This window comes from Podarcis erhardii (genome assembly GCF_964252035.2).
Source record: "Podarcis erhardii genome assembly, chromosome: 7".
Lineage (NCBI taxonomy): Eukaryota > Metazoa > Chordata > Lepidosauria > Squamata > Lacertidae > Podarcis > Podarcis erhardii.
In genome coordinates this window covers 77,288,518-77,306,990 of record NC_138511.1, presented here as the reverse complement: position 1 = coordinate 77,306,990, position 18,473 = coordinate 77,288,518, and the positions used below count along the sequence as shown (strand labels likewise).

The 18,473-nt window shown below is 47.8% G+C and overlaps 1 protein-coding gene across 2 annotated transcripts; it reads left to right on the top strand.

Moving 5' to 3' along the window:
* Window positions 1–704: 704 nt before the first annotated feature.
* On the top strand, window positions 705–16,382 carry LOC309345833 (sialic acid-binding Ig-like lectin 14). Of its 2 annotated transcripts, none has more exons than XM_081869262.1 (8): window positions 705–728; window positions 1,740–1,871; window positions 2,986–3,399; window positions 3,760–4,059; window positions 5,531–5,848; window positions 8,556–8,678; window positions 11,033–11,326; window positions 16,244–16,382. In XM_081869262.1, the coding sequence occupies exons 2-7, from the start codon at window positions 1,760–1,762 to the stop codon at window positions 11,068–11,070; spliced, it is 1,305 nt and encodes a 434-aa protein (XP_081725388.1). In that variant the 5' UTR covers window positions 705–728; window positions 1,740–1,759; the 3' UTR covers window positions 11,071–11,326; window positions 16,244–16,382. The 2 variants fall into 2 exon arrangements, with proteins under 2 accessions (XP_081725388.1, XP_081725387.1); XM_081869261.1 differs by having other exon boundaries at window positions 709–884.
* Window positions 16,383–18,473: the final 2,091 nt, after the last annotated feature.

The following is an 18,473-nucleotide window of genomic DNA, read 5'->3' as shown; positions in this document are numbered from 1 at the left end:
ACTTACAGTATATACTCTAATATAAGCTGACTTTTTCAGCATATGCTGAAAAAGCCTGCCTCGGCTTATACTTGAGTGAGGCAGGCAGCTGCGGAGGGATGAGCAGCAAGAAAGGAGCCCTTTCTTCCTGCTCGTCCCTCCGCCACTGCCCGCCTCTCGCAAGGGCAGGTACAGGAGCCGCGGCTGGGAGAGGCGCTGTGCTGTGCCTCTCCCAACCGGGCTCCTATGCCTGCTCTTGCGAGTGGCAGATGAATGAGCGGCTGCTCCTTCCTCCTCCTCCTCCACCTCTGACGCTGTCGGCGGCGGGGGAGGAGCGAGCAGCCCAAAAGCAGCCCTTTCGGGCTTCTTGTTCTTCCTCCTCTGCTGCCGCCACCACCAGGTTTGTGGTGTGGTGAACCGGCTTAAACTTGAGTCAATAAGTTTTCCTAGTTTTTTGTCCTAAAATTAGGTACCTTGGCTTATATTCGGGTCGGCTTATACTCGAGTATATACGGTATATTTGAAAACTGAGAAAAAGAAATCTGAGATTCCTATATTGCAGGTGATTGGACTAGATGACTCTTGGGGTCCCTTCCAATTCTAAAAAAACAAAATAAAACGTTTGTATGAAATGAATAGATTCATCCAAATCTGTGGAATGTCCTTGCCTTTTGAAAATATGGGCATCCTTTGTGATGTAATATTCCAAGGCAGTTGGAATCTGCTTAGAATGAATAAGAGGCAGTGAGGTAGGAGAGAGAAGTGGAAAATTAGACTTCCCATTGTTTATAGATTTTTATAAAAACGAGTCAAGGTTCATTAAGTATTTTAGACTCCATCAGTGCCCTCTTCTCTTCCCCCCCATCCAGCTGATTGTGGGGCTTCCAAACTGCTGCTATTTTGAGGTGAGATTGAATCACATTTCAAGCAATTTCAGGTTACATCTGGGTAGGGATGGGGCATTTGGAAATTTGATTCTCATTTAAAGAAGAAGAAGAAGAAGAGTTTGGATTTGATATCTCGCTTTATCACTACCCAAAGGACTCTCAAAGCGGCTAACATTCTCCTTTCCCTTCCTCCCCCACAACAAACACTCTGTGAGGTGAGTGGGGCTGAGAGACTTCAGAAAAGTGTGAGCAGCCCAAGGTCACCCAGCAGCTGCCTGTGGAGGAGCGGGGAAGCGAACCCGGTTCACCAGATTATGAGTCTACCGCTCCTAACCACTACACCACACTGGCTCTCTTAAAGATGAGTCTTCTCCATTCACATTTTCTGCAACAATATGCGAAACAAAACACAGCCATTCACACACTTCCCTGAATTTTGATGTACAGCTCCAGTCAAGTACCATCTACAAAAATGCACGTAAGGAGGTAAATTGTGTATTATAATGCATAGTTTAGTAAAAAAATAATATATAAAAACCCCCTCATAAACGGATGTGGAATCATTAAGGTCTTAAGATTGAGAAAGTGAGAAATGGAGGAGCAAAATTTGACAGATTTACCTGCCAGTTAAATCAAATAAATAAAAATAGTCCTACCACTGGCATGATTTTTATCTAAGATCGCAAGCCTACGCACAGCTCCTTGAGCGTAAGCCCCACTGAATTCAATGGGACTTACATCTGAGTAAACATGCCTGGGATTGGGCTGCAAGGATCGCTGATGAGACCTTCCCAAGCACAACCAGAAATCTTTCAGTGGCCTGTAGTCACAATTCTCCTTCTTGTCAAACCCTTCCCTCTTTCCCTCTGACAGATCTCCTTTGTAGCCAGCAGATGATGGAGGCAGAGAATAGCTGGCAGGTTGCCAATCCTTCCTCAAAGACAAAAGGTTTGGCGTCCTCTGTAGCAACAGTGGCAACCCTAATCCTTGCCTTACTTTGCAAAGGTAAGAGCCATGTGCAGAAATGAAGAGGAAGAAAATCACTAATTCCTTTGTCTTTTTATGATTTGTCCAAGTCCTTATGCCCCCCCCAGTCACCCATCATTATCTTATTTCCTGTCTGCTATTGTTGCCATTACCACCTCTCCCCTGTCCCTTCTGACATGAAATTGACACGATGAGGAAATGCTTTGATATATTTTTTTAGCCAATGTTCCTGTCCACTGGATCACTGGTGTCCACTTAGACTGGTAAGGATGAAGACAAGAGAGTCAACAGCAAACACAGCCAGAGCCAATGACTGGCAGAGTCAACTGATTCTAGATTTGTCTCCATCCTTGCTGAAGCCTACAAGTGGCTCCACAGAGTTGGAGGAGGAGGTTCTGGGGAAGAAGGTAGGCAAGTAGGCGCTCAATGAAGTGAGATTGAGGATGGTGGGGTTGTACAGTGGTTTGGAGCAGATAGCTGGGGCAAGGGATTCAGAGGCAGGGAGGGTAAAGGTAAAGGTAAAAGGACCCCTGACCATTAGGTCCAGTCGTGACCAACTCTGGGGTTGCGGTGCTCATCTCGCTTTTTTGGCCGAGGGAGCCGGCGTACAGCTTCCTGGTCATGTGGCCAGCATGACTAAGCCACTTCTGGTGAGCCAGAGCAGTGCACGGAAACACCGTTTACCTTCCCACCAAAGCGGTACCTACTTATCTACTTGCACTTTGACGTGCTTTCGAACTGCTAGGTTGGCAGGAGCAGGGACCGAGCAATGGGAGCTCACCCCGTCGCGGGGATTCGAACCGCCAACCTTCTGATCCTCTTAAAGCCTCGTAAATGGCAAGAAGCAGAAATCAAGTGTGCTAAGAGAAGTCGTTTAGCATCCTGGACAGTTCCAAGGACAGTGATTAATAATCAGGGATAGCCAGTATAGTACTCTGAGGATTATTTTTGCAGATTTTATTCAAGTTTTATGCAAGTGTCTTTCTTTGCCCTTTCTCAGGGGCAGGCAAAACATTGGCTCTTTTGGGGAGGCAATGCTCAGGTGGCTACCCTAGAGGAGGAGAACACTGAGCTTGTTTTAACTGAACATTTCTAGATAACACTTAAATCTTTTTTGTTCCCTCTCTGGCAGGCGTGCTGGCCCAGCACTTCGACTTTTCCATCAAAGTGGCCCAAACTATCACTGGACAGAAAGGTTCTTGTGTCTATGTTGCCTGCAAGTTTACTACACCTGGATGGTTCATGGAAAAGTCTGGGCCATTATATGCCTTTTGGCTTAAGAATGCAGATAAATCCCACAGCTGGATCTGGCCCGGATATTGGATCCCCGGTAAAATTGTCTGCACCAATAACGAAAATCAAAATCTTACCGCGACACATTTCCAGCTAACAGGAGATCCTAAGACTGGTGACTGCTCCTTCAGAATCAAGAATATGGGGCCAGAAGATGTGGGCTGGTACTACTTGCGAATTGAGAAAGGAGAAGGATTCAGCTTTCTTTCTTTCAGTAAACGAATTCATACTCAACCTCAGATATTCTTGACAGGTAGGTGGCTCTCCTAGGAGCATTAAACATGGGATTTAGAAGCAAGAGACTCTGAAGCACTTCAGGGTGATTTGAATGTTTCAAAATTGTGCAGACACTGCATTAGGCCCTGTGGACTGTTAGTTTCCAGGATATCATGCAGTTCTTAAGTGTGTGTGTGTGTGTGTGTGTGTGTGTGTGTGTGTGTGTGTGTAGGGGAAGAGGCCCATGAGAACGAAAGAATGACAACCTTGGCGGGAGTTAAGAGTGGCAAAATGTCTGTGACTGAGAAATCCCACCCTTAATCCAGGGCTCGTGCATCCTACTCAATGCCCTGTGAATTTTCTTCTCTCTCCTTCCCGGTGAATCTCACTTCTTTAGAGCTGACGAAGCCAAATATTGTGAAGCCATCAGAGGCAGTCTGGCGTAAACCAGCCACTTTCAGATGTTTCGTGCCAGGAATGTGCCAAGAGAATATACCCCAAGTCAACTGGAATGCCAATATAAAGCATCACGTCAAACATTTCTGGCAAACGACTTTGGGCGACTGGAGTAAGACATACGGAGCTGACATCACCTTTACGCCCTCCTTAGATGATGAGGGCAAAATCCTCACCTGCAGCGTCAGATACCATAACTTGAAGAAAACAATCTATCAATCCACCCGCGTTGCCTTTGGCTGTGAGTAGCTCTCTCTTTTCTTTCCACTGCATTCAAATCCACAAACCCTCAGCATCTCCCCGAAGATCAGATCCCCACAACCTGTTTTGCCCTTGGGTTCCCCAGTTCCCTTTTTGGTGCCCTCAGTGCCCCCACTTTCTGACAAGTGGGGTCTGTGTCACAATGTTGCCATGCACCTCATCCCCTAAGAGCACAAGTTTACCTTCCCTCAATCTGGTGCCCTACAGAGGTTGTTGGACTCCAACTCCCAACAGCCCCCAAAGCTCAATAACCCTGGGTCACCCGCCCCCAAGAAAGCTCAACAACTCAGGGCAATTTCCCCCCATTTTCTCAATTTTGCATCCCCCAAAATAGGGGGCATCTTAAACACGGGGACGTGTTATACATGAAAACAACAACAACAACGGTATTATGTTTTGAAGACTTACTGGCCTGTACATGGCAGGATCATTTCTACATTCCATTTATTTATTTATTATTTATCTATTTATTGGAAAAAAAAATTAATAGCAAAATTCTTTGTATAGTCATTTCTCTGAATCTTGTGGCTCCCCCTTCCCCATCCCTTTCATTGGTCCTAATAACAGTTTTTTTTAAAACAACAACAACAAGAACCATCTACATATCATTATATTCTCCATGATTTTCATTTCTCTAAATTATACATAAACCTCATTGCTTTACAAGTGATTCTTGAAGTCCAGCTAATGTCTGGATTTGCTTACAATGGTCTCTTAGGTAAATTATAAAATTTCCCCACTCTTTTTTAAAGTCCTTATCTTCTTGATTCCTCAGTCTCCCAGTCAGTTTTGTCATTTCGACAAAGTCCAGCAGTTTGGCTTGCCATTCTTCCTTAGTCGAGATTGTTGCTTCTTTCCATCTTTGAGTTAATAACATTCGTGCAGCTGTTGTCGTGTACATAAAAAGTCTTTTCTGATCTTTTGGAATCTCAGTACCTATAATTCCTAAAAACAAAGGCTACAGTTTTTTTTTTCTTTTGACAAAAGTTATTTTAAACATTTTTTTCAGTTCATTATATATCATTTCCCAAAATGATTTTGTTATCTTACATAACCACTGCATATGATAAAAGGTACCCTCTATGTTCCTTTTATATGCTGGCACCACACTTGCCTTCTACCACCCAACTGGCCTTTGTTCTGGCTCTACATCTGTGAGCAGAGCTGTCTGAACTAGAAGCCCCATCAATCTTTACTCCAAGCCAGTGGCAAGAGCTTACACCCCATGCCTGAAGATATGGACTACAGCTCCCATTTCTCCTAATGCTTGGCCAGGTCATTTTGGAATGCAGCTACCCCATTCCAGGTGTGACCTCTGCATAAGACAGAGTTTACTGCTGTGGCTCACCTTCTGCATCCCAGAAGCCTCTCATGCTCTGTCGTAGCTATGCCAGGTAAGCTATGCCCAGGATTGGGTTCATTCACCCTGGCTTTCCAAAATCTTTTCCCAGATCCCCCTGAGGCCACCACCACCAAGGGGAGCACAACGTGCCAGTACGAGAAGAAAGAACACTTATGCTTCTGTTCTATCCACTCCTGGCCTCCATCCAAGATTCAATGGCATATGGACGGGAAGCTTGTAAATGAGACTGTGAGATCAGAGGCCATGAAACTCTTCTCCTGGGTTGACGGCAATACAGTTACCAGCACCCTGAGCTGGCCAGGAGACTTAGATAGCCAGAAAAAGTCTTTAGTCACCTGCACTGGAGCAAATAAATATGGGGCGGTCACAATCAATGTCTCCTCTGAGCTCAAAGTGACAAGTTCTGGTAAGCATGCCTTCCCACTTCATCTTTAAGTCTCATGCATGGTCTGCTAACATTTACACATCTCCAGGAGAAAGCCCAAGGATTGCATATCATTTTTAATTGTGTTTATCTGAATGCAAATTTTTATATGCCAGCTTTCAGGATACAAATGCTTCCAAAGTTAACCCCACCCACAAAAGGAAACAATATCAATATATTTTAAAAGTTTTTGAGATCTCTGAGGGAGGGCAGTTGATGGCACAAACGTTGTGTGTGAAGAGGGGATGGTTCTGCTGGAGCAAGCTCTGAGATGGTCTTTGCCTATGTCCCATTGTGGCAATCACACAGGGTCCCTGGATGTTTCACCTTTTATTGATCCCTGTGCCACCACTTTATTTCTCGCTGCCTCCACCCAGGCCCTACCTGGTACTTTTGTTTATTTATTGCATGTGGTTTCATAAACAGTATTGGTCAATTACATTCATGGGGTGCCTATCCAGACCTATAACTTCTGCTACCTGCTCTCACTCACTAAACCACCTCTCAGATATTTACTTGTCTTCCTTGCCCCTAACTATTCCTTACTCAGCCTATTTCACTACACTAAATCAACCTACCCACAACTCTATCCCAATTCACTCCCACTCCAACCAACCACCCAACTCCCAACGTACTCCTCCCTTTGCCCCTCCAAGAGCTGGTTTTATAGTCCCTCTGACTCCACCCCCTGGGTCCTGATTGGGTAACCTGTTTAACTATTTCACCTCCAGCACTCTCATATGTTAACGTCATACCCATCCTCTCCTGGGATTCTTCTGACAGGATCCTGTGGAGGGGAAGGGAAAGAGCAGCTGGAGCAGGACCCACATTTATTCCATAGAGTTGGAAGGGACCCTGAGGATTATCTAGTCCAACTCCCCACAATGCAGGAATATGCAGTTGTCTCTTATGGGGATCGAACCTGCAACCTTGGTGTGGTCAGCACCATGCTCTAACCTGAGCTATCTTCACCTTTCTCCTGGGATCCTTCCCACAGGGCAGTTGATGGTGGATGGCTCTGTTTGGGAGGAAGTGTCCAGCAGCAGCAGGTATTGAGATGGTCTCTTGCCTGCCCCTTTCTCCTGGGAACCTTTTCAGAAAACCGTTGGTCATGGGCAAGGAAAATCTATGGAGCTGGCTCTGAGGGAGTCTAAATCTGTCCCTCTCTCTCCTAGGCATGCCTTTAGACTATTCAGCCCATGCAAGAGACACTTTATACATAAATAAATAAATAAATCACTCTTAAAGGATGCCGCCCTCTTCACAATCCTGATATTCAGCGGTATAGCGTGGGTTGTCAGCACCCGGGGCAAGGCAAGTAATTTGCGCCCCCTAACCCGGGGCAAGGCAAGTAATTTGCGCCCCTAACCCCTAGAAGAAGAAGAAGAAGAAGAAGAAGAGTTTGGATTTGATATCCCGCTTTATCACTACTCAAAGGAGTCTCAAAGCGGCTAACATTCTCCTTTCCCTTCCTCCCCCACAACAAACACTCTGTGAGGTGAGTGGGGCTGAGAGACTTCAGAGAAGTGTGACTGGCCCAAGGTCACCCAGCAGCTGCATGTGGAGGAGCGGAGACACAAACCCGGTTCCCCAGATTGCAAGACTACCGCTCTTAACCACTACACCACACTGGCTCTCTTGCCGCCGCTGCCAGCTTCTTCTTGCTGAGGCCTGGGCTGGTCGGGTGTGGTTCTCTCCCACGTTGAGCGCTGTGCTGGGCGGCCGCTGCACTGTCCCTCCCCCAGATAGTCCCTCCCTTGCTCTCTCTCTGCTCCGCACCACAACGCACGCCTGGCACCCTCCCCCTCCACAGTGGGCGGCGACCCGGCAGCTCCGATCGGATTCGCACAGCCAGCACTGTGAGAGTGAGTGAGTGAGCCAGGTAGGGGCAGAGAGCTGTGAGTGCGCCCCCCAAATGTTGCGCCCGGTGCGGCTGGCACCCCCTGCACCCCCCACGCTATGCCACTGCTGATATTGCCTTATGGCAGACCTTCTGAAGGCACTTGCTAAAAGTGGGGAAAGCCAAAAAGGGAAATTGGGTGGTGGGGCCAAAGTAAACCAGGAGTCAGGGCTACAATTTCCCTTTTGCTTCCAGTGATCACCTTGACATAATGATGCCTTCAGTTAATCAACCATGCAATCGTTGTGGACTGACACACGCCTTCTGGCACTCTTTACATGAGTGAAGTTGCTTGCTGAGATGTGCCGATTCCCTTAAGAGTTGCCTTTCAAGAGCAACAGAAGCGCTGGATGAGACAGGCAGTGCTGAAGCTGGTTGCAAAGTTTCAGGTTGACACAGGAAGCGATGAAGGGAGATCACATTGGGTGCTTCAGGTTCTGCACTGAGATCCCTATGCCAATGATGCGTTTAGTCACAGGCAAAAGTGGCTGAGGCAACCACTGCAATTTTCTTTGTACACACACACACACACACACACACACACACTAGCAAACACATCTCTCCAGGGCCATATTTTGACAGTTCAGCCAGGCAAAAGCAGAGCACGCCTGGTGAGAGTTGTGATCTGGTGAGCATCCAAAAGGCTCGGAAATCTTTTATTTCGTAGGGATTTTATTCTGGTTTTTGTGTGGGTGGTATTTTGCAATTCCTTGTTTATGCAACTGCCCAGAAAACTCGGCCAGGTGTCTGATATAGAAATGTAATAAAATGTCGCCATCATTATCCAAGGTGCAGTGACCAAATCACCACAGGATGACAAGATGGAGCTGAGCAGTGGGATGATTTCTGGGATCGTTTTCGGGGTCATTGCTGCACTTGCCATTTCAGGGGGCATCATTTGCTCCTTCTTAGGTGAGTAATATATTCTGGAACCAGAGATTCTGGGGTTGTGTTCTTTCCCCAGAGATCAGATAGAGGTGGTTTTTAACCATTACTATATCATCATCATCATCACTGATAACATCTGATAGTCTATACTCAAAAGTGATCAAGATGAAATGTAAACAGCAAAAACGACAATTACAAACCAGAAAACTGAAAACAGTGTGCCATAGAAAATACTTAAAATGCTTCTCCAGTAATGTAATAAGATGCACAAGTTCTACCTACCCCACTAAAAGATTAGCTCCACCACATGATTCACTCTAGCTGGGACTGTTTTTGTTTCTAAGATTGTTGTGGCCCACCGTGGGAGCAGCGGCGGAGCAAGCTGATAGAGCACCTGGGGCGGCATGCCCTGCCCCGAGTTGAGGCAGGATGCTCCGTCGGGCCTCCAAGGAGTCCGCCTGCCTCCTCCCACTCAGCTGCCCTACAGCTGGGATGGGGGAGGCAGCGGGCGGACCGTTTGGGGCAGTATGGAGCCTGTGGCACCCAAGCCACCGTGTCACTCCCAGGAGAGATGCATGGCTCAGGCATGCTGCAGGCCTGTGGGGAGTGCCGCCTGGCATTTTGTCACCCCCCAGTGGTGACACATGGGGAGGACCACCCCCACTGCACCCCCTTCCTCCGCCCCTGCCTGGGAGCTTATGGTGAAAGGTGCATGTAGTTTAAATCTATTATAGTTATTGTCATTGCTAATAACCACACAGTTCACTGTAACTCCCAGACTGAATAAAAAAGGTACAGTGGTACCTTGGGTTAAGAACTCAATTTGTTCTGGAGGTCTGTTCTTAACCTGAAACTGTTCTTAACCTGAGACACTACTTTAGCTAATGGGGCCTCCCACTGCTGCTGCGTGATTCTGTTCTCATCCTGAAGCAAAGGTCTTAACCCGAGGTACGATTTCTGGGTTAGCGGAGTCTGTAACCTGAAGCGTCTGTAACCTGAAGCGTCTGTAACCCGAGGTACCACTGTATTAGCGTGGAACCTTAACATGGATGGTGGTGGTGCCAAGCATGTTTCTCTGGGGAGAGCATTCCACAGGTGACAGAGGGGCACCACTGAAAAAGGCAGCTTCTTGGGTAAGGAAGATGGATGAAACCAGTAAGGTCTCCCCATATGGGGAGAGGTGGTCACTGAGGTAATGGTTAGAGTGTTGGATTACTACCTGGGAGAGCAGGGTTAGAATTCCCACTCAGCCATGAAGCTGATTGACCTCAGACCAGGCACCATCTCTTAGCCAAACCTACCTCGCTGGATTTTTGTGGAGATGAAATGGGGGTGGGCGTGAGGAGGAAAACCATGTACACCACCTTGAGATTCTTGGAAGATAAAGGTGGTATATAAATGTAATAATAAATTTTTTTTATTATTTTTTATACCTTGCTTATCTGCCTGGGTTTCTCCAGCCACTCTGGGCGGCTCCCAACAGAATATATTAAAAACACAATAAAATATCAAACATTAAAAACTTCCCTAAACAGGGCTGCCTTCAGATGTTTTCTAAAAGTCAGGTAGTTGTCTATTTCTTTGACATCTGATGGGAGGGCATTCCACAGGGCGGGCGCCACCACCGAGAAGGCCCTCTGCCTGGTTCCCTGTAACTTCACTTCTTGCAATGAGGGACCCTCCAGAAGGCCCTCGGAGCTGGACCTCAGGGTCTGGGCTGAAAGATGGGGGTGGATACGCTCCTTCAGGTATACTGGGCCGAGGCTGTTTAGGGCTTTAACAGTCAGCACCAACACTTTGAATTGTGTTCGGAAATGTACTGGGAGCCAATGTAGGTCTTTCAGGACCTACATTGTCCTTGGTCTTGGCGGCCACTCCCAGTCACCAGTCTAGCTGCTGCATTCTGGATTAGTTGTAGTGGTCACCTTCAAAGGTAGCCCTACTTAGAGCTCATTGCAGTAGTCCAAGCAGTAGTCCAAATAAATAAAAATATTGCAGACCTGAGCTACGTAAGGCTTTATAGGTCAAAACCAGCACTGTGAGCATGGAAACTAAGTGGTAGCCAGTGTAACAACAACAACAACAACTTTTATACCGCCCTATACCCGTAGGTCTCAGTGTGGTTCAAATTATAAAAGCACAATATAAAAGCACAAAATACATAATTAAAAACAAGAATAACCCAATCAAGACACATAGATACATGACTCTTAAGAGGCGCGCAATAACTAAAAACACAGGGTCTCTTTAAAACTGCTCCTGGTGCCCCATAGCTCCTAAAATAGAACAGGAGACAAAAAAAGAATAAAGGAGTTGAGACTAAGATTGGGCCTGAGCATTTGGAATGGTTCTAATTCTCATTACTCTCCTTCTTCCAGCATTCCGTCGGCGAGCAACCAACGTACCAGTGATTTGACTTCAGTTTTTACAGTGCATGTTGATATTTTCCATTCAATACAAGTGAGGGTCATATAAGATGAATCACGCATGACATGCTGTATATTATTTCATGTTTGCATCCCCCCAATGATGCACAGTTTAGATTATATGATGGAGCTGACAGAGGGTAGAGTACCTTCCACTGTAGACGTAAATCAAAAGCAAAATCCATTTTTGGCTGCTGGAACCAAAGGACTGAAGGGATTGTTTGCGTGGCAAGTCCCCTCCCCCATGTGAAATATAGACACTGGACACATTATTTAAGGTTAATGGGCATAAAAAGGCAACAACTTTATTGATTACTGAATTGAAAGGTATTGGCCTTAGGCATTGGCTCCTATCGACTACCCGGCATGGAGACCGGGAAGGGTTATCCACAAGCCATGGGAGTCCTGTTGAAGTACGCCAACTAGGATCCCACGGGTGTCACCGCTCGGGGGCGTGCCGGAGGCCCTTACCTCCCTAGGTTTTGGACAAGGCAACACCCCCTGGAGTCCTCTACCGGACTACCCTCTCAGCTGGAAAGGGGAAAGAGGGTGGTCCCCGGGCATGCCTGGCCTTAAGTAGGCTAGGCCACGCCTCCCCAGCCTGCTGATTGGCGGGCCGGGTCGAAGGCATGCCCGGGGATTCCCTGGATCTCGCGGGGGCAAAAGGCCAGCCCCCGCGTGGCAAGTCCCCTCCCTCTACCGGACTACCCTTTTCCTTGGGGGAAGGTGATGGCGCTTCCTTCCCCCCATTCATTTGCATAACAATTAACCCCTGCCAATGCCTAACCGCCACTCAAGCAAAGCTCGCCGCCAATACCTTCAAACATGTAACCAACTCCTAATCCCTGCTATGATGTCCCCCAACCAAATATCATTTCCAGCATCTGACAGATGCATGCCATCCCATCTGTAGAGGGCCTCATTGCTGTACTGGATGCCTGGGTGTCCTATGACGCACCCGCCTAGAGCCGCCACTCTACGTTCCACAGCCCACTCCAAGACCTTTCTTGCTTTATTGATTCCAACCGGGCTCACACAATCCCTCCATGTCCTCCTCTCAAGCAATGAGGACCACAAGATAGTAATGTTTAGGTAAACTGCTATCAGATCAGCAAAATCGTCAAAAATGTTCCATCTCAAGTCAATAGCTTTGCGGTACGCTAGGTCGTTTCCCCCCAACTGGATAACCAGGGCATCAGGTGGGCCCTCAGAGGCAGCTCTCGCCATCACGGCTGGCTTGAATTCGCTCCAGCACATCCCTCTTCACGCTATCCACGCCAGCTCCACATTTGCAGGCAAGTTCAAGTTTTGTCCCAGCCCGGTACTAATGGCACGATTCTTGGCCCAATGCACAATGCTGTGGCCCACCAACCAAATGCGCACCCTCTTGTATTCTGAAAAGCAAATAGACAGAAAAACCAAGGTCAGGAGAACAACCGCTAGTCATAGATTCTTTCTCACATAAGCTTTGTATGCATTAGATCTCCACCGCCCTGAGTCTTTTATCCTCTCTGTGGAGAGCCCAAGGTGCACTGCAGTGGCAGCTGCCCCGATCCGAAAGGAGTGAAGTGCAAATTCAGCCGCAGGTAGTCCGCATGCTGCCAACTCCAGGCGCATTACTCGCGTAAACTGGTGTCTGGCCAAGAGCGATCCATCCGCGTGAATAAAAAAGGGGCCGGGGCTATTGGGTCTTAAGTAGATGAAACGCCTCATATCCCTAACCGGACAGGGACCACTAGCTTGTGCGGCTGGTAACCAAAGGAGGGCCCCCCTACCCTGTTGGTCCGTCTTAGAGCTCCGTACTTGAACGATTAGGTCAGTCCCTGATAGGGTCAGATCACTTAAGAGAATGCCCCTCTGGCAGTGGGCAACCCCTCCCTCGTACACTACCTCCCCTATGCGCAGGGCACCAAAGAAGGCTATGGAATAGGCGGCAGAGAATAGGCGGGCTTCATATTTTGACCAGCATATTTCTCGTAACTTTTTGTGTATCTGGGTCAGAATATCATAAGTTATGGACCGCTTCTTGTCAGAGCTGGAGGGCTGCAGCTGGCGTCAACTCTCTAAAGTCTTACGCACGATAAATTCAGGGCACGGGTTGGTGGCGAAAAAGGCTTTACAAAAATATGAAATCCCCGTGGACTGAATATTGAGAGTTTTTGGTGCCCTGCCCAGCTCCTTCAGGTGGGCTAAGTAGCAGAGGACCTCCCTCATTGAGGGAATGGAATTCTGCCTTGTGCTGGGTATTCTGCTGCAGAAGCCCAAGCCTTCTTGTATGATATCATTGTGGAAGGGGCCACTGCACCGAATACTCCCTTCATCACTTCTTGCTCCCAAGACTCCAGAGATGCTCCGGGAAAGGCATTGATGATTGTTCCGCATCCAGTGCTAATGAGCGGAAGCACTCCATCTGAAAACGAGACAGAGCACCCGCGATGTCATTATTAATGCCAGGTACGAATTTGGCTGAAAAATATATATTCTGTTCCAGACACAGACGGACAAAGGACCGTAACAAGTTCCCCACCCTGGGTGGAGCACGCGGACTGTCTGGAAAGAACCACTACTACTGCCTGGTTATCTGTGTTGAAACAAACCCTATGATTGCGGAACTGCTTTGTCCAAAGATGTACTGCCACTACAATAGGGAAAAATTCCAAGAATGTAAGGTCCCGAGTAATGGGCTGGCCCTGCCAGTCTGCAGGCCACTTTTGGGCACACCACTGGCCCCTGAAATAAACTCCAAAACCCAAGGAACCTGCTGCATCTGATTGGACTTGGAAGTCAGCATTGAGTGCCATGGAATCTTGCCATAAGGATATACCGTTGTACTTGTCGAGGAATTGTAGCCAAACTCCCAGATCCGCCTTAACTTCTTTGGAGAGGCGCACCCTATGCTGTGGTGCCCTGAGACCTGCCGACAATCTGGCCAGGCGGCTGCAAAAGGGGCGACCCGGCGCCACTACCCTACAAGTGAAATTTAGGTGGCCTAGCGGGGATTGAATTTGCCTTAGGGTAACCTTCCTTAGGGGCAGTAGCTGTTGTATCAGTGCTTTAAGGGTGATCAGTTTCCCCCCGGGCAACCTAGACGTTTGGGCCACGGTGTCTAACTCAATGCCCAGATAGACCATGGAAGTGGCTGAACCCTCCATTTTCTCGGTGGCCAGCGGCACCCCCAGCTTCCCGGCCAGGGCTGTGAAAGCCTCCAAGAGGGCGGAGCATTGTTGCCTGTTATCTGCCACCAAAATAAAGTTGTCCAGGTAATGCGACACGCCCAACGACCCTGTCCTGAAGCGTGGGGCCCAATCAAGAAACGTACTGAACGACTCGAAGGCTGAGCAAGCCACGGAGCAGCCCATAGGCATTTCTTTGTCAATGAAATACGCCCCCTCAAATCTAAAGCCCAACCAACGGAAGTCAGCTTGATGGACGGGAAGAAGGCGGAATGCCAACTCAATGTCACATTTGGCTAGAAGTGCCCCTTGCCCAAATCTGCGAATCATTTTAACTGCTTGGTCAAAGGAGGGGTATTTCACTGTACAAAGTTCCTGGGGGAACGCGTCATTGACCGAGCCTCCCCTTGGGTAAGAGAGGTTGTGGATCATGCGGGATTCCCCTGGGGTCTTTTTTGGTACAATGCCCAGGGGGGATAGGTGAAGTCCATACCAGGGAGGTTTGGCAAAGGGGCCCGCCACCCTACCTGTCCTGATTTCTTTCTCTATCTTTTTTCTGACTATCTTTGGCCTTTCCCTAACTGATTTTTGATTTTGTGGGTCCCCGGTGTTAGGGGGGAAAGCCACGGGAATCCTGAACCCCATAGAGAACCCCTCCCAAAGGTATTGTGTGACTTTTCGATCGGGATATTGATCTAGCAGGGTTTTGAGGGGCTGAAGACGGATAGGGGAGGAGGCCAAACCAAGATACAAGTTACTGGCGGTTACCGGGTCCCTGGTGGGAGGATCCGGGGGCACCTCTGGTATTGTTGTGGAAGTACCCCCTGCCCCCTCAAAAGGGCTGCTGTTTATTCTTGAAGCACGCAGAGGCGGGGTGGTTTCCCAAGCACCGCTCACATTCATGAAGATACTTACAGGAGGGTTGTGAGCATATACCCCTGTTGAACTCACAGCACTGGCGGTGCCGTTTTGCCTCTGTCTTACCCGCCTTGGCTGAATCCTGGTTTTTCTTTTCGATGTAGGGATTGATGTTCTCACCCCAGTTGTTGGGATCCTGTGCTGGTTCTGGGGGAAAGGTTACCGTTGGCGTAGTCAAAGTCCGGTCCTGGGTCACTAGCCTGGAAACAGTCCACAATTGATGTTCTCACCCCAGTTGTTGGGATCCTGTGCTGGTTCTGGGGGAAAGGTTACCGTTGGCGTAGTCAAAGTCCGGTCCTGGGTCACTAGCCTGGAAACAGTCCACAAGGAGCGGGGCGAGGTACGAAACAGGAAGCCGGGTGGGGACAGGAGCACTGGAGAGTCAGGTCTGGGTCCGGGCAGGAACAGGTACTCCACAACGACATTGCTCCCACAGCCTGGGACCGGGCCGACTGGCCTTTATCTGTTCTGAGGCCAGGGGCGGTCCCGGCCCCCAGGAGACCTGCCTCTCTTGGCCTTAAGGCGAGCCTCCTCCTGGGAGAAACCAGTTCCCTTCACCTCTCTGCCCTGAGCCTCTGCAGTTCAGGAGAGGCTGAAGGGTTACTGGACCCAGGGGGAGACTCACCTGCAGGCACTGAGTCCTCAACCACCTCTGGAGCCAGAGTGGAATCACCTGGTGCCTGCTCCTGGGAATCCGGCACAGGTGCAGGCGCTTCAGAATCAAGGCCCTGCCCCTGTTCAGCCAGCCCTGGAGGCGGGGACTCCTGTGCAGGCTGGGATTCCTCTGGTTCAGCCTCTGAATCGGAATCCCAGGTCATCACACCATCCCCCCTCCCAGGCCCCCCCCAATCGAGGGTCTGGACCCGGCATTGCTGGGGTACGCCGCAGGCAGGCAGGTGTGTGGACGTTGGCTGCTGGTTCCCAGGAAAGTTCCTCCGGTCCATACCCCTTCCAGTCTATGAGATACTGCAGCTTTCCCCTGCAGTATCAGGAGTCCAGAATGCGTTCCACCTCGTACTCAGGCTCCCCCCGCAACCCCCTCTCCTCCCAAGCTCGGAAATGGCTTTACCAGCAGAGGGTGTCTCAGAGGAAACCTGCACCTGGCTTCTTAAATGGGTAGAGAGGCAGGACACAGCAGTTTTTCAGTTTTACTGTCAGGAGGGAATGCCACTCCACATATATACAGAGGTATTTTCCCTCACAACTTAAAATGGCTCTCAGTCTCAGTTCTGTAAGTCCTGTTTCTTTATTTAAAGGTGAGTAGGGAAAGTTGAAAAGCACAGTCCTGCTAAAAAGCTCAGTCTGTGTTTTAATTAATATGTTTTTGTATTGTTTAAATTCTATCATAATTTAATCACTTTTAAACTATTGCTCTTTTCTTTGTTTTCTTTATCAGCATCGTTTTAATCTGTGTAAGCCACCTTGAGTCCCAATCTTGGAAAAAGGGAGGATATAAATAGAATAATAGAATCATAGAGTTGTAGAGTTGGAAGGGACTCCAAGGGTCATCCAGTCAAACCCCCGGCAGTGCATAAATCTCATAAAATACTTTCCATTTCCACAATGCTTTGATTCTATGAGCTATGGCAGATGACCATTCAACCTCTGCTTAAAAACCTCCAAGGAAGGAGAATCCACAACCTCCTGAGGGAGTCTGCTCCACTCTCGAAAAGCTCTTACTGTCAGACAGTTCTTCCTGATGTTTAGTCAGAATTGCCTTTCTTGTAACTTGAAGCGAATGGCTTGTGGCCTACCTTCAGGAGCAGGAAAAAAATAAGCTTGCTCCATCCTCCTTGTGTCACCCCATTAGATATTTGAAAATGGCTATCATATCTTCTCCTTTTCAGGCCAAACACACCCAGCTCCTTCAACCGTTCTTCATAAGGTTTGGTTTCTAGACGCTTTGACCATCTTGGTTGCCCTCCTCTGCACACATTCCAACTTGTCAATATCCTTCTTAAATTGTGGCGCTCAGAACTTGACACAGGACTCTAGGTGTGGTCTGACCAAAGCAGAATAAAGCTGGAGCTTGCAGGATATAAAGGATATATTATTTTAAATGCCACCACTAGGCTAGAGGCAGCAACGATTGTCGAAGTAGAGGGAGAAAATGCAAGGCCACCACCATAGAAATACAGTAACTGTGCAAGGTTTGTGAACTGAATTTCTCTCTACCGTGCATTTGTTAAAGGGGATAAAGATGGAGACCCTCCCAACAGTCGTTGGTGGGGTAGCAGTGCTTACCTGACTTCTAGTACTGGAATTTCTGTGGTTTACCAGAAGGGAGAAGGGTGAGAAAGTGGTACAGTTATCATGGAACAAATTTACAGACAGGAGACCTATATTGACAGTGGGGAAATGTTTCAGCTTCAATACCCAGGAGGTGTCATTAGCTTTAAAATTAAGACTAATGCAATAGAAAATAATATGTAGAGTTTATTGGACTCCTTTACGGTTGTATAAAAATGGGTTAGCTAAGATAGCTCAGTGTTGGAGATGTGGCAAGGACAATGCCTCTTTGAAACATATGTTTGTACAATGTTCTGGGAGAAAGTGCTGGATGGACTGTGCAACTATGACCGTACAGGAAATAGTTAAATCTTTCAGCAGAGAAAATTTTATTGAACAATATACCTACAGTATGGAAATTATCAATGGGACAATGGAAATGGAGTTTCCGTGCCATAATGGTGGCCAAGAGATTGATATTGAGGAACTGGAAAAATAAAGCCATGATGCCCTTCAGTCAATGGACTGATGATATGACATCACATGCAATTTATGAACCGGCTGCTTACAGGCGCAGACTCTGCGTGGATAAATATGATAACATTTGAAATGAGTTTATACAAAATGTAGTAGGCTATTAACATTTACATAAACACTAGAACATTAACACTATACCAATTTATATAAGAATATATGGGAATATTGTACAGTGGTACCTCGGGTTAAGTACTTAATTTGTTCCGGAGGTCCGTACTTAACCTGAAACTGTTCTTAACCTGAAGCACCACTTTAGCTAATGGGGCCTCCTGCTGCCGCCGCGCCACCGGAGCACAATTTCTGTTCTCATCCTGAAGCAAAGTTCTTAACCTGAAGCACTATTTCTGGGTTAGCGGAGTCTGTAACCTGAAGCGTATGTAACCTGAAGCATATGTAACCCGAGGTACCACTGTATATTGCTTCCCCCTCATTCTTTCTTCTTTTTCTGTATTGCTTTGTTTCTTTTATTTTAAATCACCTTAATATTATATATGCAGGAGACCTATACTGACTCCACAGGTGTAATCGTACTGCAC